Source organism: Pseudonaja textilis, chromosome 6 (assembly GCF_049901715.1).
Source record: "Pseudonaja textilis isolate UNSWEBS1 chromosome 6, rPseTex1.2, whole genome shotgun sequence".
In the NCBI taxonomy this organism is placed as follows: Eukaryota; Metazoa; Chordata; class Lepidosauria; order Squamata; family Elapidae; genus Pseudonaja; species Pseudonaja textilis.
This window is the reverse complement of record NC_141995.1, coordinates 6,110,992-6,130,461: the sequence shown is the minus strand read 5'-3', so window position 1 is coordinate 6,130,461 and position 19,470 is coordinate 6,110,992. Positions and strand designations below refer to the sequence as shown.

Here is a 19,470-nt window from a genome sequence, read left to right as displayed (position 1 = left end):
CAAATAAAAGATGTGTGTGAAGATCGATTTATTCATTCAATTCCTTTGCTGTTCATCTCACTCGTTCAGACAGAGGTCAATTTAAGTGGGCTTAGAAAATATCTCTTAAAAATTCTGCTGCAGCTGTCGTTGAAATAGCAGCTGGTGCTTTTTAGCCTCTCTTTGCAAGAAATGCTGCTTGCAATTTGGAATAATCGGGTATCCGAAGCACAGCCAGGCCCCAGAAAAGTGTCCCTTGCAATTCCCTGATTTTCTCACAGATGTTCCAGATGTGCCTTTGGAGGAGATAACCCCCCCTCCCCACCGATTCACTTTGCCTAACTGGGCTCCAGAGGCTCCCTAGAAACTGGAAACGGGCCCATTTCCGGCCTTCCCGAACTTCCGGGGTGCCCGTTTTTCACCCTCCCCGGGCTCCACGCACCCCTTGCACTTACCTGGGGTACAAAGCAGGCCGCATGGGGACTCCTGGGAGGGGCAGGGCGGGCTGAGGCGGGGCCAGTCAGTTGTAGAAACTACCAGTTTGCCAAACCAGATGTAAATTTAACATCCGGTTCTCGAATCGGTCTGAACCGGCTGAATCCCATCCCTGAAATGGCGAATAAGAAGAATAAGAACAGAACAGAATAGAATAGAATAGAAATTCTTTATTGGCCAAGTGTGATTGGATACACAAGGAATTTGTCTTTGGTGCAAATGCTCTCAGTGTACGTAAAAGGAAAGATACATTTGTCAAGAATCATCAGGTACAACACTTAATGATAGTCATAGATTATAAATAAGCAATCAAATCATACTAGGAAACAGTGAATGGAATGGAATGGAATGGAATGGAATAGAATAGAATAGAATAGAATAGAATAGAATAGAATAGAATAGAATAGAATAGAATAGAATAGAATAGAATAGAATTCTTTATTGGCCAAGTGTGATTGGAAACACAAGGAATTTGACTTTGGTGCAAATGCTCTCAGTGTACATAAAAGAAAAGATACATTTGTCAAGAGTCAATCAGGTACAACACTTAATGATAGTCATAGGGTACAATAAGCAATCAAATCATACTAGGAAACAGTCAATAAAAATTGTTAGGATACAAGCAACAAAGTTACAGCCGTACAGTTGCAAGTGGGAGGGGATGGTTGATGAGGGATGAGAAGATTAATAGTGATAGTAGAGCAGACTTTGTAAATAGTTGGATAGTGTTGAGGGAATTATTTGTTTAGCAGAGTGATGACATTTGGGGAAAAACCTGTCCTTGTGTCTAGTTGTTCTGGTGTGTGCCGGGCTCTATAGCGTCGTTTTGAGGGTGGGAGTTGAAACTGCTTATGTCCGGGAAGTGAGGGGTCTCTAGAAATTTTCACAGCCGTCTTTAAAAACTTGAAACTGTAAAATGAAAAACTGGAGGACGTTGGGAGGGGGTGTGGGGGGCACGGGGGTGGGGAGCTTTGGGGAGCTTCAAGGGAGAGTGGAGGCAGCCCCCTGAATCGCTGCATGGTCTCCCACACACCCCAATGAAGACTGTAGCATTGTTACTTTTGTCAGAGGAAAAGGCGGGCTTTCAGGAGGGGGAGGGAATTCAGAGCCATGGGGGGAGAGTCCCAGGGCTCTCCCTTTTGGGGAGGGGGTCAAGGTCAAAGAGGCTGGGGGCAAGTCCCCAATGGAAACCTGTTTGGGGGGGGACAGAGCCCTTGGAGTAGGGCAGACCTGGCCTAGGGGTTGTGTGGGGCTGGGGTGTGGTGAGGCCAAGTCTGCTTCCCCCCACCCCCGGCAACTGTGAAGGGGGCCCCCACTTCTCTTCCATCGCTGCTGCTTTGTGCTACTTTTAAGTTATCCATTTTTGTGGCTTCTGCAAAGACTGGTTGGTTGCTGTGGTTCCATGAAGGCACCAGTGGATTGTGTGTGTGTGTGTGCGTGCGTGCGCGTGTGGGGCTGTTGGTGAACCTAAAACATTTGTGGCACTGAATTGTGACCAGTGTGAGGGGTCAGAGTTGGGGGGCACCCTTCTTTCCTAGGGCCTTCCAGGGTCACCAGCCCTTAGCCGTCCAAGCAGCCCCCCTTCCTTTCTTCTGCCCCCCACTTGGAGGGCCCCGCCTACAAGACCCTCGGCCCCAGACCAGCCTTTCCTTGAGGACTAGCTCCTCGTTGACCAGATACTAAACTTGCTTCCCTGCTCGCTTTCTCCCTAGTTCCCAGCCTGGCCTGCCTGCCACTCCAGAGCTCGCCAAGGATCCCCGGGTGGTCTCTGAGCATCAGGGCCTCCCTCCCTCCATCCAGGCCGGAGAAGCGCAGCCCGAGCCCCTCGCCCCACCTGCCAGCCACCTTCAGCCATCGCCTGCCGCTGCCGCTGCTGCTCCTGTGCGCCCACCCGTGGAAGGGGACGATGGCTTTGATGCCTTTGCCGCCAGCCGCCTCCAGCCAGCTGCTCTGGGGCCCGAACCCCCTCCCACCGCAGAGCCCCCAGGGGGGGCGGCTGGTCTCCCACAGCAGGAGGAAGGTCCCCCCAGCCCTGACAGGGTCTCGCAGCAGAATCCGGACTGGCTGAGCTTCACTTTTGAGGACAGAGGCCGGACCTGGAGCGGGTCTGGGGGGGCCCTGCTAGCGAGGGGGACATTTGGGGAGGGAGCGAACTCTGTACCCAATGCAAGCAGCCTCCCAGAGGAGCAGACCCAAGGGGAAGCCACCCAGGCCCAGAGTGTGGGGCAGCTGGGCTCTTCCACGCAGATGGTGCCTGTTGCCTCCGAAGTGGCTGGAGAAATGGACATCGGCTGGACACCGGAGAGCTGCCCACGCCACCAGACCACCCCTTCCATGGCCGACCGTTCCTCGGAGCAGCTGGACTGGGGCCGAGAGCAGCAGATGTTCCCGCGAAGCCAGCCGGGACCCCAAACTGGAAGCAATGAGCCCTCTTGGCTTCAGTGGGACCCCGAGAGGGGAGAGGAGGGAGGGGCCGAAGAGGCTGACCCGACCAGCGGAGGCCCCGCCCAGGAGGAGCCAAGGGTGCCGGCACAGACTGAGGTGCCAAGGGGGGCAGGGACCCCACCTCCAAAGCCAGCGAGGAGGGTGCCCCCTCTCCAGCTTGCCGAAGAAGCCAAGGGGGCTGGTTGGGGTGCACAGCCGAGGGGGCAGGCCCAGAGCCTCGTCAGCCCCTCCCTCCTGAGGGCATGGCTGGTTCCCCTCCAGCGGCTGCCGTCTCCCTGGTGCCGGCGGTGATCATTGGAGCAAGTGTCTCTGAGGCCCCTGAGGGTCCCCCACTGGCCGCCGCAGAAGACGAGACTCTAGAAGATGACAAGCCGGGGGCCCAGGAAGCCTCTTCGGGGGGGACCATCTTGGCAGCGAACGAGGGGCCCAGCGCAGAGGCCCTGCCATTCTCCACCTGCCCCTCCCAGCTCTCCTTGGGCGGATTAGGCCTCTCGGGGGTCCCTGAGAGTCCCAGGCAGGACGGGGAGGCCGGCTTTGCCCCCTGGGGGCTCGAGGAGGCCTGGCCGACTGGGCTGCCCGGCTCGGCTTCCTTATGGAGCTCGGAGAGATCCCCTTGCCCCGCTGAGGCCTCCCAGGGGCCCCCTGAGCTGCGGGTGGAACCCAGCCCGTCTCTGCTGTTCTGGTCCGCTTTGGAAGAGCACCGGGGGCCGCTCGGAGGGGGCGCCAGCCTGGAAAGTCCATCCGGCCTGGGACAGAAGGATGTGGCCCCCTCGCACCCGGGGCAGGAGCCGGAGCCGGAGCTCCCCGATGAGCAAGCGATGGAGTTCAGGAAGGCTTCCTTCTGGCAGGAGGGCAGGGGGCAGCCAGAGAGCATGCAGAAGGACCCCGCGCTGACCCCAGGCAACCCCTTTACCCCCTGGGCCCTTCCCTCTCCACAGAAGAACCCCTTTGTGGCCCTGCCTGCTGCAGAGGTGCCCTGGGCCCAGGCTGCCACCTTTCCGGTCTCCCCCACCATCGATGCCCTGGGCTTGGGAGAGATCCCTGTGGCCGCCAACCCTCCCAAGCAGCTCCGTTCTCACAGCTTCTCCGTGCAGCTCCCGGTGGGCCCCAGCCGGCCCAGCCCTCGGCCCTTGGCCTTTTCCACCCCTTCCTCCCAGCCCAGCCCAAGCCCTGACTGCCACCTCCCTTCTCCCCTGGAACTCCCGGCCACCAGCGCAGGGGCTGCAGTGGACGGCCAGCCCAGGGCGCCCCCGTTCCCTTTGCTCTCGCCCCCCAGCACCGACGCCTCGGCCCCTTCGGTCCTGCCCACGGAGATGCCGCCGGCTCAAGACGCCCCACAACAGCAGACGGCCAGGTGAGCAGCAGGGGAGCGGTGGACTGTGTGTGCACAGGCGTGTGTGTGTGTCCGTCCAGATGTCCGTGCCCGTGTGTGCTACTTCGCAAGTGTGTGCGGTTGCCTCCCATCGCTCTGCTTGGGGACCCCTGCCAATCCCTTTGGCTGAGCCAGGCTGCTGTCTGTGTTGGGGTTCCTTGGGGGGTGGGGTGGAATGGGGGGAATTTGTGGCCTCCCCGTTTCTAGCTTGACTTGGCTTCCTGGCTCCCAGCGGAACAGATCCAACTTCCTCCCTAGCGGGCAAGGGGGCTCTCAGGTGCCAAGGCCAGTTCCCCCACCCCATCTCCCCATGATACTAAGTGCCACCACTTCTTGGAGATCGGGCAGGGGAGAGCTGGAAAATCTTGGGGCGGGGGGCTGCCTCCCCAAAGCTTGTGAGTGGAGAGCAGAAATAGCCAGCATAGTTTGGCAGGAGTGGTGCCTGAGGGCAGGACAGCTGTAGGCCTGGAGTGCCAGCTGGGGTGGGGTGAGGGGCTGCAGCATTTGGCTCTGAGGTCGGAGCCCCCACTGGACACGGCCTTTCCCTTACAGGAGGCCTGCAGTGCTCTGAATTCTCGGGCCAGCTGCTCTGCAGGCTGGGGATCCTGGGGATTGTAGTCCCCGTGTGCCTCCACCTGGGGGCAGCTGTGTTGTTCCAGGGGCTGAAGGGCTTCTGCGTGGGTGCAGAGTGACCCCCTGCCCCCCCGCCCCCGACGGCACAGCCTCTGCGGCTGCAAGTGATGTCCAGCCAGGCAAAGAGGAGTTGGGGTCTCTGCCTGGGACGTGGCGTTTTCACATCCCCCCGGATTGTGAGAGAAGAAGCTGCTGCTATTCTTAACAGTCATGGGGTTGGAAGGGACCTTGAAGGTCCTCTAGTCCAGGGGTCGCCAACCTTTTGGACCTCAGGGACCACCCAAACTCATAATTTTAAAGCCCGTGGACCAGAGACCCTGGGAAAATCCCAAAACAAGTCTGCAGGAAAATTCCCCACTCCATTCTCCTACCGATCGATCCTTCTTTATTTGGGATCGCAGGATACCATCTCCAGCTCCGTTCTCCAGGGGAGAGAGAAGGAGAGAGACTTTTGGCTTCATGAAAGGAAAGCAGCAGAAGCCGCAGAAGTCTTGCTTTCTCTCCTCCAAACTCCGCCAGAAAATGAGTCTTTGTGAGACTTGTCACGCCAGCGCAGCCTCTTGGAGCAGGAGGCCTTGCAGGGTCCCAAAGACTCATTTCTGGAAAAGTTTGGGGGGAGAGAAAGAAAGACTTCTGCTGCTTTCCTTGCATGCAGCCAAAATCAGAAGAAGAAAGAAGCGGAAAGAAGCAGCCCGGTGGCCAGGCGAGGCACGTGGGGCGCGTGGGGCAAGTTCCCCCCCTCCGCCCTTTCCCCCCTCCCCTCACTACCTCGTGTTGTTTGCAATACAAGCGACACAAACCTTGTGTACCTGTGCAGCCTGGATTAATTGCTTTGGGGCGGGGGGGACATTTCTCTGCGGACCTCCAAAATTTTCTCGTGGACCACCAGTGATCCCTGGCCCACTGGTTGGCGACCACTGTTCTAGTCCAACCTCCTGCTATGCCTCACGCTAGGCCATTTCAGACAAATGGCTGTCCACCCTCTTCTTGGAAACCTCCAGTGTCGGAGCACCCACAACTGCAGGCAAGTCGTTGCACTAGTTAATTGTTCTCACCGTCAGGAAAATCCCTTCTTAGTTCTAGTCTGGATCTCTCCTGGATTAGTCCTGCACAGCGGATCCAAGGGAGCCTTTAGTTGAGGCTGGAGTGCCAGGACGGGGCTGTCTCTGGGGGGGACGGGTAGCAGTTCCCTTGGGGGGGGGGTGGGATGCTGGGTGGTGGGAGTTCCCCACCTCCCAGCAGTCTCGCTTCAAAGCCTCTTTCTTGCATGGCCTGTAAAAGGGGCGGGGGGGGGGCGCTAGGAATTCAGCCCCCTCCTCCTGGTTGCGGTGGTTAGCCTTAATTCTTGCATGTGTCCCACCTGAGTCAGTTTCCCTAACGCTGGATGTCCCCATGTGTTGGTTTATTTAATCTATTTTATACTTCTTGACCAGCAACTCTGGGGAGGGGGCCTTAAAACATCCAACACAGGAGAAAAACAGAGATGATAACACGCATGGAAACTGGACAGGGTCCTGCTTTCCAGCTCTTCTTTAAGGGCAGCAGAAAAGCCGTGGAGGTCAAAGGTGAACAAGAAAAAGGAAGGTGTGGCGTGTCCAGACCTTGTCTGATAGGAGAGGCTGGGTGAAGGAGGGAGGAGGGGTAAGGTGGGCAGCTACCTGGGCAGGTGGAAGAGGTCTCCCCCTCGGCCAGTTCACTTGGGTCGCTCCAGGCAGGCATTCACTGCTCTCAGGCGGCAGGGAGTAGGGTGCCCCCCCTTCCTCCCTCCACTTCAGGTGCTACCATGGCTGCTGACCCCTGACCCCTTCTCTTCCTGGGGGCCAGATTCAGCCCACTGACCCTTGCAGCCATTCCTCAACTTCCTCCTCGGTTAGAGCCCACCCTTCTCCCACAGTTATTTTGGAAATGCTCCTGCAGTGGTGAATGCGGCGTTGATTTATTGCTCAGGGGTGAGCATCTCTGTGCCCCCTGAAGAAGCTGGCTCGATGCGCATGGCCAGAAAGCCCTTAAAAAAGGCTCCAAGTGATCCATGTCTGTGGAGATTCTCAACCCTCCAGGACGTAACAGATAACAACAGATCATCAGAGTTGGAAGGAACCTTGTAGGCAGTGGTGGGATTCAGCCAGTTCGCACCAGTTTGGGAGAACAGGTTGTTAACTTTCTGAGCAGTTTGGTGAATTGGTTGTTGGAAGAAATCATTAGGGCGGAGAACTGGTGGTTAAATTATTTGAATCCCACCACTGCTTGTAGGTCATCTAGTCCAACCCCTTGCCCAACCGGGAGACCCTACACTATTTCTGACAGATGGCAGTCCAGTCTCTTCTTGAAAGTCTCAACTGATGATGCTCACACAACTTCCGAGGGAAACTTCTGTTCCATTGGTTGATGGTTCTCACTGTCAGAAAGTTTCTCCTTACTTCCAGGTTGTTCAGTCTCCATCCATTATTCCTTGTCTGGCCTCCAGGTGCTTCAGAAAATAGCTTGACCCCCTTCTCCTCTCTCTCTGCCCCTCAAATATTGGAAGACTGCTATCCTGTGTCCCCTGGTCCTTCTCTTCCCTAGACTAGCCAGGCCCAGTTCCTGCAACTGTTTTTCATATGTTTTAACCTCCAGTCCCCTAATCATCCTGGTTGCTCTTCTCTATACTGTTTCTAGAGTCTCAACATGTGACCATACTGTGTTGACCAAAACTGGATGCAGTACTCTAGGTGTGGTCTTACTAAGGCTTTATAGAGTGGTATTAGCACCTCACTTGATCTCAGTTGTATTCCTCTGTTAATGCAATTTAGGATTGCATTGGCTTTTTTGGATACTGCTGCACACGGCTGGTTCATATTTAGCTGGTTGTCTGCTAATACTCCAAGATCCCTCTCCCAGTTACTGCTATTGAGCCTGGTTTCACCCAGTCTATATGTGTCCTTTTGGTTTTTCTTGCCTAGGTGTAGGACTTTACTTTTCTCTACACTGAATTTCTTTTTGTTAGATACAGCCCAGTGTTCTAGTCTGTCAAGATCTATCTGGATCTTGAGCCTATCTTCTTGGGTGTTAGCTATTCCTGCCAGCTTAGTATCATCTGCAAATTTGGTAGGTTCCCCTTCTATTCCCTCATCTAAGTTGTTAATGAAGATTTTGAAGAGTACTGGGCCTAAGACGGAACCTTGGTTGTCCCAAAGGTGGTTTTTCCCAAAAGGAGACTGGACTTTCTTGGTTTTTTTTTTCCTTGAAAACATTTTGCTTCTCATCCAGGAAGCTTCTTCAGTTCTTTGCACAACAGTACAGTGTGAACTATACTGAAGCACTGAAGTGAAAGTATTTGCGCCTGAGCAAAATCCCCAGACGGGTGGCTTCTGCTGGAGAGCAACTCTTGAGCCTGAGTTGGCACAGCTCTTCCAGGCTGGTATGGACAGTTCGGCATATCTCTGCCAAGCTGGACGTCTCGAGGGCCTGATTGTTGATTGGAACCACCAAATACCTTGTTGCAAAAATTCCGATGATCACCAGATGAGAGATTTAGAGAGATGATCACCAGATGAGAGGTTTAGGCATCCCTTTGCTACAATCTAGTGCAGCTGGATATTTGCAGCTCTTTATTCCTTGAGACAATGTAGTTATTCTTAATATAAGCAGAAAGAAGAATAGCAAACTCAATTTTTTTTAAAAAAAAAAAAGCCCACAAAGTTTAAAACAAAAATTAATTGGAAAAAAGATACGTTGAAATAAATGTAAAATAAAAGGCTCCGTTTATAGAAGGCTAGTTTTAAGAAATGTATAAGAAATGAACAGATTTCTTCTGTGCAGGATTTTAAATCAAGTGTGATAGAATGTTTTCATGAGAAAAAAACTATTTTTAGCTGCAGTCCTAGCATACGCCCTGAATTCTTCATGTTTAATAGATTCCAGATTTTGAGAATTTGAGAATATCATTCAATCCTTTCACCTTTAATCTTGAGTATCGGACCCAAATCACAGTGCTACAAATTAAAACCTCATTCTTCACTTGAGCCAGTGTCACTCCTAAAATATTACGCTTGCAATTTGTAAAGATTTCACATTGTCCTTCCTACATATCTGCCGGATTCGTGAAACTCCAAAAGTGTTTTCCAGCAACATCGATATTTTAAGCGTTCCAAATGCTGATTTCAGCCCAAGCTGTAAAGTCCAAAGATGTTTCAAATTAATACCCACGTTCTAAGTATAATTTGTGAACAGTTTTTCAAAACAGTCTTGGATTTATGCTGTAATTAACATGTTGATCGTTTAAGATGACCCAACACTGTTTTGTGATTTGCTGCAACAAATTTAGCACAGCTGTTTCTGGAGGGAGCTAAAAATTGCTTCTCTGTTTAGAATTACCTTGACAAAGAAGTTGACGCAGCGGCCAGCAGGTGGCGCTGGTGCTGCACAAAAACCACTTTAGACTGCAGTAAGTGGGGATTTGGGGGGACCCCTCATTTGTGGGCTACCAAGACAGACTCGTAGGGATGATTACCTGGTCCTGGGACTCTTTCCCCCTTAAAAGGGGGCTCCCAGATGCCTGTACAGCTGCCCACCTGGCCGTTCCCAGCGGCCTGCTTGGGACTGGGCTGGGCCGGGTATGATCTTTGAGCGGGGGGGCTGGCTTGGTTCCTCAGGAAGGAGGGTCTGCAACGTGTGCCCAGGGGTCAGGCCGAGATTGGGGGGCCCCGCGGGGTAAGAGGATTTGGCATGCATCCCACCCGTTTAGAGACAGGGAGCCGCTTAATAGGCATAGCGTTTCCGGAGAGGGCTGAGGATTTCCCAGAATGCCCTTTGTTTTTCTTTAAGAGAAAGGAAGCAAAGGGCACCCTGGGAAATTTCCTTTGGTGGTCAAAGAGGAAGGAGGGAGGCTGGGGAAGAAGGGAGATTCCCAGCCCTCCCCGTTTGCTTGCTTGAGGTGAAGGATGGCAACTACAGAGGGGGAGTTGCAGAGGGGGTATTCAGCTGGTTCTGACCGGTTCTGGAGAACCGGTAGCGGAAATTTTGAGTAGTTTGGAGAACCAACCTATCCCACCTCTGACTGACCCCGTCCCCATCTATTCTCTGCCTCCCGAGTCCCAGCTGGGTCTCCTTTGGTTGCCCTACACAGGAGTACGGAGCTGGAAAGTAGGTTAGTGGAGGTGGAGAGGGAAGGGGGATTTTGCAGTATCCTTCCCCTGCCACGCCCGCCAAGTCACGCCCACAGAACCGGTAGTAAAAAATATGGAATCCCACCACTGCCCCACCCCCATCTATACTGTGCCTCCCATTGAGTGTCAGCTGATCGGCTGGGTCTTCTTTGGTTGCCCTGCACAGGAGAACGGAGCTGGAAAGCAGGTTAGTGGGGGTGGGGAAGAGAATGGGGATTTTGCAGTATCCTTCCCCTGCCACGCCCACCAAGACACGCCCACAGAACCGGTAGTACAATTTTTTGAATCCCACCGTTGGGGAGTTGGCATGACAGATGACACTGAAGGGGGGAACCTATTCCAAGGAGGGGGGGCAGGCCAGAGGCACCCCCCCCAGCCCAGAGCTGGATGGGAGAAGGAGGAAGATGCAGGACAAACGCTTTCTCCATTCTCCCAAGGTATATTGTTAGAAAAGTATAGGTTTAGTCCGGCAAGATTCTGTCTGCACAGTGTGAGCAAATAACAAAGTGACCTTTGGCTGGGTTGTTGTTCTTGGGACTGGCGCTTGGAGCTTTCCACAGCTTCCAGGCCCCGCCGGGGGTGGGTGGGGGTTTCTCTGCAGCTTTGAGCAGGGGGGGTGTTTCTCTCTCGGCCCCCCCCCATCCAAAGAGGAGCCTAATGATGCCTCTGGTTTCTTGCAGTCCGCACCCAGTCAAGCCCATGAGAAGCACGGCTGCCCCAGAGTCCCCAGGCAAGGAGAGGCCTCCCGAGGCTTCCAGTCCGAGCCCCATCCAGACCGCTGGCCAGGAGCAGCTCACCCTCCAGTCCGTCATTAGTGGGAGCTTTGCAGCCTCGGTGATGCAGCTGGAGGAGACGGAGCCCAGTCAGGTGAGGTGGTGGCTGAGCCGCCGAGGACAGATGTGCTCCTGAGTGCCAAAAGCGCGTCTCCCTGGCTGAACCTTTGGAGCATCAATGATCCCTCTCTCTCACCCGTTATATGCCTTTGGCCCAGAAGGAGGCCATCCTGGGTTTGTTGGCCAGGTTCAACTGCTCATTGTTTAAAACTCCGGACCTCTGATTCCTCCCCTGCTGCCGCCTAGCTGCCAGCAGGCCTGGCCTAGTGGATGATCCGTGCAGTGGCCCCCAGAACCTTTTTGAGCTCCTGGATGAGCAGCCCTGGGCTCAGCTCTCTTGGCAGCTGTCACCAGGCCTCTCAAGGGCATCTCTGCCGGTCTGTACGCTTTGGCCAAGGACTGAGATTCTGGGCCTCGGACGTGGCAGAAATGCTGTGCAGGGAGAGGATGGAGCCAGGAGCATCAAAGGAGGAGGAGGAGGGTCCTTCTGGGTGGGAATTCCGTGGGACAAAAAACAAGTCCAGACTGGGAGGAAAAAGGAGTCACTAACTTTATTGTCTACTGCCTACGGTACAAGAATCTCCTCAGGTTGCTTGCCTGGGAAAGGTTCTCCTTGACCTTGGAGGAGGTGAAGCTCCTGCCTCTCGTAGCTGCACGAGGACGCCAGACTAGGCCCTCGCTTGACTTCTCCTTCCAGCCCATCGGGCAGTTTCCCAACTCTCTGTCCCCCAAGAGGCCCTGCTCTTCAGCCCCCCATCTGTCTCTCTCTCCCCCCGCTTTGTGTCTCTGCAGAGCCCCCCCACCAAGTACCACCACCTGACGCGGGAGGAGCTGCTCCAACTTCTGCTGCGACGGGAAGACGAGCTGGGCAAGAAGGAGGAGCAGGTGCAGGAGCTGGAGGGCTACATCGACCGGCTGCTGGTGCGCATCATGGAGCAGTCACCCACCTTGCTGCAGATCCCTCTCGAGGAGGTGGCCAAGGCCACCCAGTAGCCCCTCCCCCTGCCAGGAATCCCATCGCCCCTCCCTTCCTGCCCGGGTGTGGTCTGCTGAATGTTCCCCCTCCTTTGGCGCAGACAGACACCTCCACCCCAGGACACCCCCTAGTCCCTCAGCCTCCCTGTAGCCTCCGCCCGGGACCTCCGGTGGACCTTCAAACGTGGCGGCATCACGGACTCTTCTTGACGCAGCGGCGTGTGTCCCAGGCTGCGGGGTGGCCCTGCAGACGTCCTGGCCTGTCCCTTTGCAAATGTCGTTGCCTCGACCCCGCTACAGTTAGGCAGTCTTTGTCGTCCCCACCCCAAACTTATGCCTCCCTCCCCCTCCCTTGGCTGAAATGGGAGGTTTGCATGGGAGGGCGATCGAAGGCAGAGGCGCTGGTGGCTACCCAGGAAAAGCCGCCTGAGTGGACAGAGCTCCGGGGGGTGGAGGGGTGGGGGGGTATGCTTTGCCTTGTTCCATGAGGGCTAGTGTCTTCCTCTTGATTTTGATCAGCGTTCAAGGCGGTGCCGGCCCGCAGCCCGCTTGGAACCAGCCTGATCTTTTCCGTGCTATCTCTCAGGGCAGGGGGGGGGGTCGAGGGCGCTCTGCCTGCCCCAGAGAAGAACCAAGGGCTGATGGTGCATGCCCCCCAAAAACACCCCCTCCTCTGCCCCCTTTCTCCATCTTCTACCTGTCCTGGAGAATCACACTAATGGAAGGAGGGGCGCACCTGCCTGGAACGGTAACAAGACAAGACGTGCCTTTTAGACACCCCCCCTCTCCCCCCCAAAAAACCCCTGGTCTGCATGTAAGGATGGGCACTCTCTCGCCTTATTTACTGACCCCCCAGGGATCTCACAGCCAGGAAAGGCTGGTGTTAAGGCAGGCACAGAGGCTTAAACGCCTTAGCTCCAGGTGTACCGACCCCCCCCTCCACCCGGCCTACTTGGCCGCCTAGATTAGGTTCTGTGCCCTGGGCCAGTGCCCTTCCTGGTAGCTTAATTCTTCGGGGAAGCCTGCTCTGACCCACCTGGCTCCCTTGCCAAGGAGGCCTTGCGGGGGGGGGGAGGGGTACTACTGAAGGCTTGAAGCAAGGCAACCCCAATGCTGCCGACATGAGGGAAATCCAATGAAAGGAAACCCCCCCCCCCCAGACACCACCCCCGTCCACCCCCTGGAAATGGCTGGGCAAGGAGGCTCCCTAGATTTTAGTTTATCCCGTTTCTGCCAAAATGTTTTCACTGTTTGCCCCTTAAGCCAGGGGTCGTCCCCCCCCCCAAACATGGCCACTTTGAAGACTTGTGGACTTCAAGCTCCCAGAGAATTCTGGGAATTGAAGTCCACACGTCTTAAAGGGCTGTGTTTGGAGACCTCTGCCTTAAGCACTGGATGCCCTGAGCTGCTGAGTCCCGGGGGGACACCTGACAAGGAGGGGGCTTGAAAGAGAAGGCGGGGCTGGCGGTCCTTGGCTGCGATGGGGGGGATTTGTGCTTGTCCCCCTTGAGCAGGGGTCCTCAAACTTGGCCACTTTAAGACGTGTGGACTTCAACTCCCAGAATTCCTCAGCCAGTCCAGCCACCGTCTTAAAGTGGCCAAGTTTGAAGACCCCTGCCCCTGAGCTTGCAGTAAGTGGCCTCTTGACCGCCTCCCTGAATTTCTGTTCCTCTTTTTTGTGGCCCAAATATCCACCACTCACTGGGCCCATCTTGTGAGCCCTAGATTGGATGTTGCCTGCCTTTGCTCTCCAGGGGCTTCCCGTGTGGGTTTACCCCCCCCCACACACACACACCCTGGCAGTAGCTGCATAACAACCCCGCCCAGCCACCCCGTGGGAACCTTTTCCTCCATCGCAGGCTCTGCCTGTCCTGCGTGGCCTCTGGAAGGAAAGGAGGCATGGCGGGGTGGGTGGGCTCGGCTCTTGGGTTAAGTGCTGTTGATGATGTTTGTTCCATAAAACTTTTGTCTCTTTTCTGTTATAAGCACTTTAAAATAAAAACGGTTGAATTGTTGCTTAGACAGCTCTCCTTCATGTCTTTTCACCCGTGTCCTGCCTAATTCACTACCCCCTCCCCCGCAACCCCCGTTCCAGGATCCCTGGATTTCCACTGTTTCTCCACTGTAGGGAGTGAGGAGGTGCCCAGGTGGGGCGGGTGAGGGGCATGTCCTTGTGAGCCAGCAGCAGAAGGAGGGCTGGGTGGCTGGGTGTGCACTCTCCAGTGGTGGGATTCCCCAAAAAAAATTTATTACCAGTTCTGTCAGGTGAGGCTCCATTCAAAATCCAAGAAAGAAAACCTTAAGACTCCCTTGTTTTAGAGAAAAGGACTTTTACTGAACATTGAAGTGGTAGCATCAGAAGAAATACAAGATCTGAGGCTATATCTATCATAAAGGGTTGTACCTGATGATTCTTGACTCTTGAGGAATGTATCTTTTATGTACACTGAGAGCATTTGCACCAAGACAAATTCCTTGTGTGTCCAATCACACTTGGCCAATAAAGAATTCTATTCTATTCTATTCTATTCTATTCTATTCTATTCTATTCTATTCTATTCTATTCTATTCTATTCACTATTTCCTAGTATGATTTGATTGCTTATTGTATCATATGACCATTATTAAGTGTTGTACCTGATGATTCTTGACTCTTGACGAATGTCTCTTTTCTTTTATGTACACTGAGAGCATCTGCACCAAAGACAAATTCCTTGTGTGTCCAATCACACTTGGCCAATGAAGAATTCTATTCTATTCTTCTATGCCAATAGGTGCGAAAATCACATATGGAAAGTTATCCCAATGTTCCCACGCCCAACAGTTCAAACTGGCCATCCAATCTGAGGTGTGTATCATGTCATGTGGGTGCATCTTCAGGTGGTGTTTGAGACATCTGGTTCGCCGGGACGGTTGACCTTGGCCTGAATAGATAAGAGACTACAGCTGCACCATCAGCAAGTAAACATAGTCAAGAAAGTTTTCCCAAGTTTTACATTTCACCATCTCAATCCTCCAGCACTCTCCCCCTGTTGTAATGATGTGGCAGTCGAGGTGTTGGATCATGATCAAATGAATCGTGATGAACTTTATTGGAATCTAGTCTTGCATTTATACACATTTGAGTAATCCTCTAACATTGCTTAACTTTGGTTATTGCTTAACTTTCATTACTGTTTAGCATAGTAATTAACACGATTATCTCTAGTTAAAGTCTAACACATGTTTACTTCCTCTCTCTAATCCTCCTTTACATTAGTGACTTTGTTTGCCTGAGTTGTATTTGCTTTGTAAACGTTCATTACCTGAGGTTTGCCATCAGATAGGAACATACCTGCAATTACAACTCTGCTCCCCACAAAGCCCAATTAATCTTCCCTCCCCCTGCTTCTATGGCTGTCAGATTCTGTGGGCGTGGCTTGGTGGGCAGGGGAAGGATACTGCAAAATCTCCATTCCCTCCCTACCCTACTAACCTGCCTTCCAGCGCCATTCTCCTGTGCAGGACAACCAAAGGAGACCCAGCCAATCAGCTGGGACTCAATGGGAGGCGGAGAATAGATGGGGTTGGTGGGGCCAGTCAGAGGTGGGATTGGCCGGTTCTCTGAATTACTCAACATTTCTGCTACCAGTTCTCCAGAATGGGTCAGAACCGGCTGAATCCCACTTCTGACTGCCCCATCGTGCTTCCCCTCAGCAGCCCATTCTTGGGGGCTGCACAGAGCAGGCTGGTTTATCTCTCAGCTTCTTGGGTGTTAGATTTCCCTAACTGCCTGGGGAGGGGGCACTGCTCTCCCCACACCCTTGTGCAGGCTGCCCACCTCTGCAGAGGAGGCAGGTGGGGCAGAGTTTGGAGGGCGGAGCCAGGCAGAGGAGGGGGAGCTTCTCTCCTGGTGGGCTGCCTGGTGCATCTGCTGCCCCGCCCACAGGCTTTGCTGGTGGGGTGGGGTTTTCCTTCAGGGGTTCAGCCTCCAAAATCTGCCAGAGGAGGTATATATATATAGAATGCACGAAGCCACTAGAGCAGGAGTCTCAAACACAATTTACTTGGGGGCTGCTGAAGGCAGAGTCTGGGTGAAGCTGGGCTGCATAATATTATACTTTATATTTATATGATACACTAATGTTATACTTTCATATCACGGTGGGGGCCACAGGATATCGTCCTGCGGGCCGCAGTTGGCCCGCGGGCCGCAGGAACGAGACCTCTGCACTAGAGGTTTATGCCAGAAATATGAACTAGAAGGAACATTGTATCACGCTTGGTGGCCTTGTAAAAAAATCGCTAAAGAAATACTGGAAGATACATAGTTTGAATACAGAATATTGATACAAAAGATCAACATTAAATTGAAACCAGGACTTATAGGATATTTGATGGACACATAGTTTAGAAAAGAGTCATGGACGATTATCTCAATATATGGTTGCCCTGGAGCAGAGGTCTCCAAACTTGGCCACTTGAAGACTTGTGGACTTCAACTCCCAGAATTCTCCAGCCAGCAAAGCTCCACAAGTCTTAAAGCTGCCAAGTTTGGAGACCCCTGATATAAGGGATTTGTTAGAAGAAGTGTCCTTTTAGTTACTTATTGTGAATAATTCTGGGAGTTGAAGTCCACAAAGTCCTCTCAAAGTTGCCAAGTTTGGGGACCCCTGCCCCAGAGAGAAGATTATATGCACGGAAATGGGAAGATCTGGCACTGCCCTCCAGGACTGGTGAAATTGGGCAGATCTCCCCGAGATGGGTAAACTGGCTTCTTTGATTAGAGAAGAAGTGTTATTTACACTTACAGACTTGGTGTAAAAATGAAAAAAAGAGACTGGTGATAGAGGTTTAGGATGAATTATAGAACAAGAGCAATAATTTTAGAGAAGTTAACCTGGACTGCCATCTGTTAGAAATGGGTGTACGGTCTCCTGCTTGGGCTGGGGGTTGGACTAGATGACCTACAAGGTCCCTTCCAACTCTTAATCAGTAAGTAAAAGTGATATGAAGAATACCAGAAGCTACTTTTTCCCCAAAGGTTTTTCTTTTCTTGCACTTTTTGCTTTTTCTTCCTTACTTTACATTAGTATTAGTTCTTTAAAATAATCTTTAATAAAAGTTAGAGCACGGAGAGCGACCAATTCCCAGGATTCCCTGCTGGTTGAGCTATTGCAGGGGTGGGGAACCTTTTATGGCCCCGGAATTCCTGGGAATTATAGGAAGTCCTCAAATTATGAAAGGGCCGTAGTTCCTCAGTCCCTGCGCCCGCGGGGCTCCTGCTTGGGGAAGGTGCGGAGGGTCGGCGCGCTCCCGCCCCGTGCGGAGAACTACGCTTCCCAAGTCTCCCCTGTCGCGGAGGGGGCGGGGCCGCGCCCGGCCCTTGCGGCGCCCGAGGAAACTACGAGCCCCAGCAGGCTCCGCGCGAGCTGCGGTGCACCTCAGCCAATCGGGGGCGCGGAGGCGGGGCTGGGGGCGGAGCCAGGCTGCGAGGTGCACTTCTCACGCGAAAGTGGCGCCGAGCGGGGATGGCGGAGAGTGCGGGGTACCCGGCCTTCCAGCTGGGGAAGCCCCGCTTCGAGCAGGTGGGCTGCGGGGCTGCGCGCGCTGGCATCGGGGAGGGGGCGCCGTGCCGGGCGGGCGGGCGCTCGGCCGTCCCTCGCCGGGAGGGGTAGGGGCTCCGCTGCCGGGGAAGAGCGACTCCCGCCCCCGCGCCGCCAGGCCTCCCGCTGATTGGGCGCCGCCGCTGTCGCTCTCCTTCTGGAATTCCCGCCCTTTTCTGGATGCAGGGAAGGGCTTTTGATTGGCACTGGTTTTGCTCCTTTGGTGGCGAGTTCGAATTTCGGTGCGGGGGGGTCTTAGAGGAAGTGGGCGCTGCAGCCCCTAGAACGAGAGGGGGTGCAGGGTGCGTCTCTAGAAGAGGCAGGGCAGCCGGTGGTAGCTGTGCCAGGGTTTGGGGGCAACCTCCCCTGCGAGAGGGGGGGCCGTGGGAGCTGCCCACCCCCTTTACCCAGCAGGGCGGAGAGGGCTGGCGGGCAAGTGGGGAAGCCGCAGTCGGAGCTGCAGCTCAGAGCCCGCGCTGCTCAAAGCCGGGCCGGGCTCTTAATCTGGGCATTGCTCCCTTGGCAAAGCTGCAGAAAGGGTCGGGGAGCGCTGCTGCTGCCCGAGGAAGGCAGAGCAGCCGGCTCCCCTCCCGGCCCTGAATCCCTCTCCCCTTTGCAGGGAGGAAGTTGCATCCCCCCAGGTTCTCCCCTTCTCTCCCGAGCTCAGAGCCCCCCAGGATCCTTGGCCATATGGGGGGGCAGCTTCTGGGGCAGCCGAATCCTTTGCAAGGATGGGGCCAGTTTCAGCCCAAGGAGCCCTTCCTCCTCCTCCTCCTCCTCCCTCTGCCACCTGACCAGGGGCCTGCCTGGGTCTTCCTGCCTGGCAGGGCCAGCCTTTTGGGAGCGAAGGTGCCCTGCTTGCAGGGTGGGTGGGTGGGAGGTGTATTCCAGGCTGCTTGGGGTGTGTGTGTGGGGGGTCCCCGATCTGCCATTGGGTAATGTCTGCCATTCTGAGAGGCAGAACCAGTGTCTTGCTTTGCTTTCTGCTGGACCCTGGCCTTGGCAGCAGGTCCTCTTCACTGGAAGGGATACCTTGTGTCCTACTTCTCCCCCCCTCCACCCAAGAAGTAGCCCAGTTGGTTTGCCACGGATTGTATCCAAAGTTCAGCCACCATAAATATCACTAAACCTTGGACTTTGCTTGCCAGTGCAGAATTGCCTTCCGGCTTCTACCTGCCCAGGTAATAACAAGAGTGGGAAAATAAAAAAACTTACCTGGGCGTTTCCTCCAGACCTTGAACTCTCTGAAGTGTCTGGGAGGTGCAGTCTGTGCTTCCTCCTCAAGGCTGTTTTGCTCCTTTTGCTGAAAAGGGGGCTGGTGGTCCTCTTGGAGGGGGCTCATGCCCCCTTTGGGGGTCTTGCTGGGCTGACTCACGTCACCAAGGGAGCGAACAGGAAGAATAGGCAGAGTTTGGCCCGGGAGCCAAACAGAAGATTTCCCTATTTTTACCCCATCTTTCTGGCATCCTCTTTCACTCCAGGATTGCTGCTCTTGTCCAAGTGGGGGGAGCAGCTTTGGGGAGCCTGCAGCCCCAGTAAAAGGGTTAGAGGGTGCGTGGAAATTTGGGGAGGAGGAGCACAGAAGGCTCCAGGTACCCCAGAGAAGCATTGACCTGCGGCAATGGAGCTTGTGTCTTTAGGGGGGTGGGCTTGAGCAGGGGAGTCCACCCAGGGATGGGATTCTACCGGTTTGGACCAGTTCTATAGAACTGGTTGTTATGATTCTGCGCAGTTCGGAGAACCTGCAAATCGTACCCCTGGCTGGCCCCGCCTCTCTCTGCCCACCCCACCCCCCCTCCCCACCCAGTCCTTATCGCGCATGCCCAACATCGCTGACTGCATTCTCCTCCGCCCAGTCACTCCTTAAGGTATTTCTTTCTCTTTTTTCCCATTCCCGAGGATCAGCTTTTCTGATGATCAGCTGTGCCGGGATCCGCCTCGCTGTCTGTCTGTCTGTCTGTCTATCTATATCTATCTATCTATCTATCTATCTATCTATCTATCTATCT

General features: G+C 54.3%; 2 protein-coding genes across 4 annotated transcripts in view; both read left to right on the top strand.

Annotated features, from left to right (window-relative positions):
- RAB11FIP5 (RAB11 family interacting protein 5) overlaps positions 1-13,896 on the top strand; it is a 35,484-nt gene extending 21,588 nt beyond the window's left edge. Inside the window, 5 exon segments of the mRNA XM_087936731.1 lie at positions 2,187-2,537; positions 2,600-2,893; positions 3,016-4,273; positions 10,749-10,935; positions 11,694-13,896. Of these exon segments, the coding sequence (XP_087792857.1) occupies positions 2,187-2,537; positions 2,600-2,893; positions 3,016-4,273; positions 10,749-10,935; positions 11,694-11,894 (2,291 nt within the window). The 3' untranslated portion in view covers positions 11,895-13,896.
- A 3,434-nt stretch (positions 13,897-17,330) lies between these two features.
- SFXN5 (sideroflexin 5) overlaps positions 17,331-19,470 on the top strand; it is a 69,555-nt gene continuing 67,415 nt past the window's right edge. For all 3 annotated transcript variants that reach the window (XM_087935731.1, XM_026717139.2, XM_087935733.1), the window contains exon 1: positions 17,331-17,443. In XM_087935731.1, the coding sequence (XP_087791857.1) occupies positions 17,387-17,443 (57 nt within the window). In that variant the 5' untranslated portion in view covers positions 17,331-17,386. The remainder of the gene's footprint in view (positions 17,444-19,470) is intronic.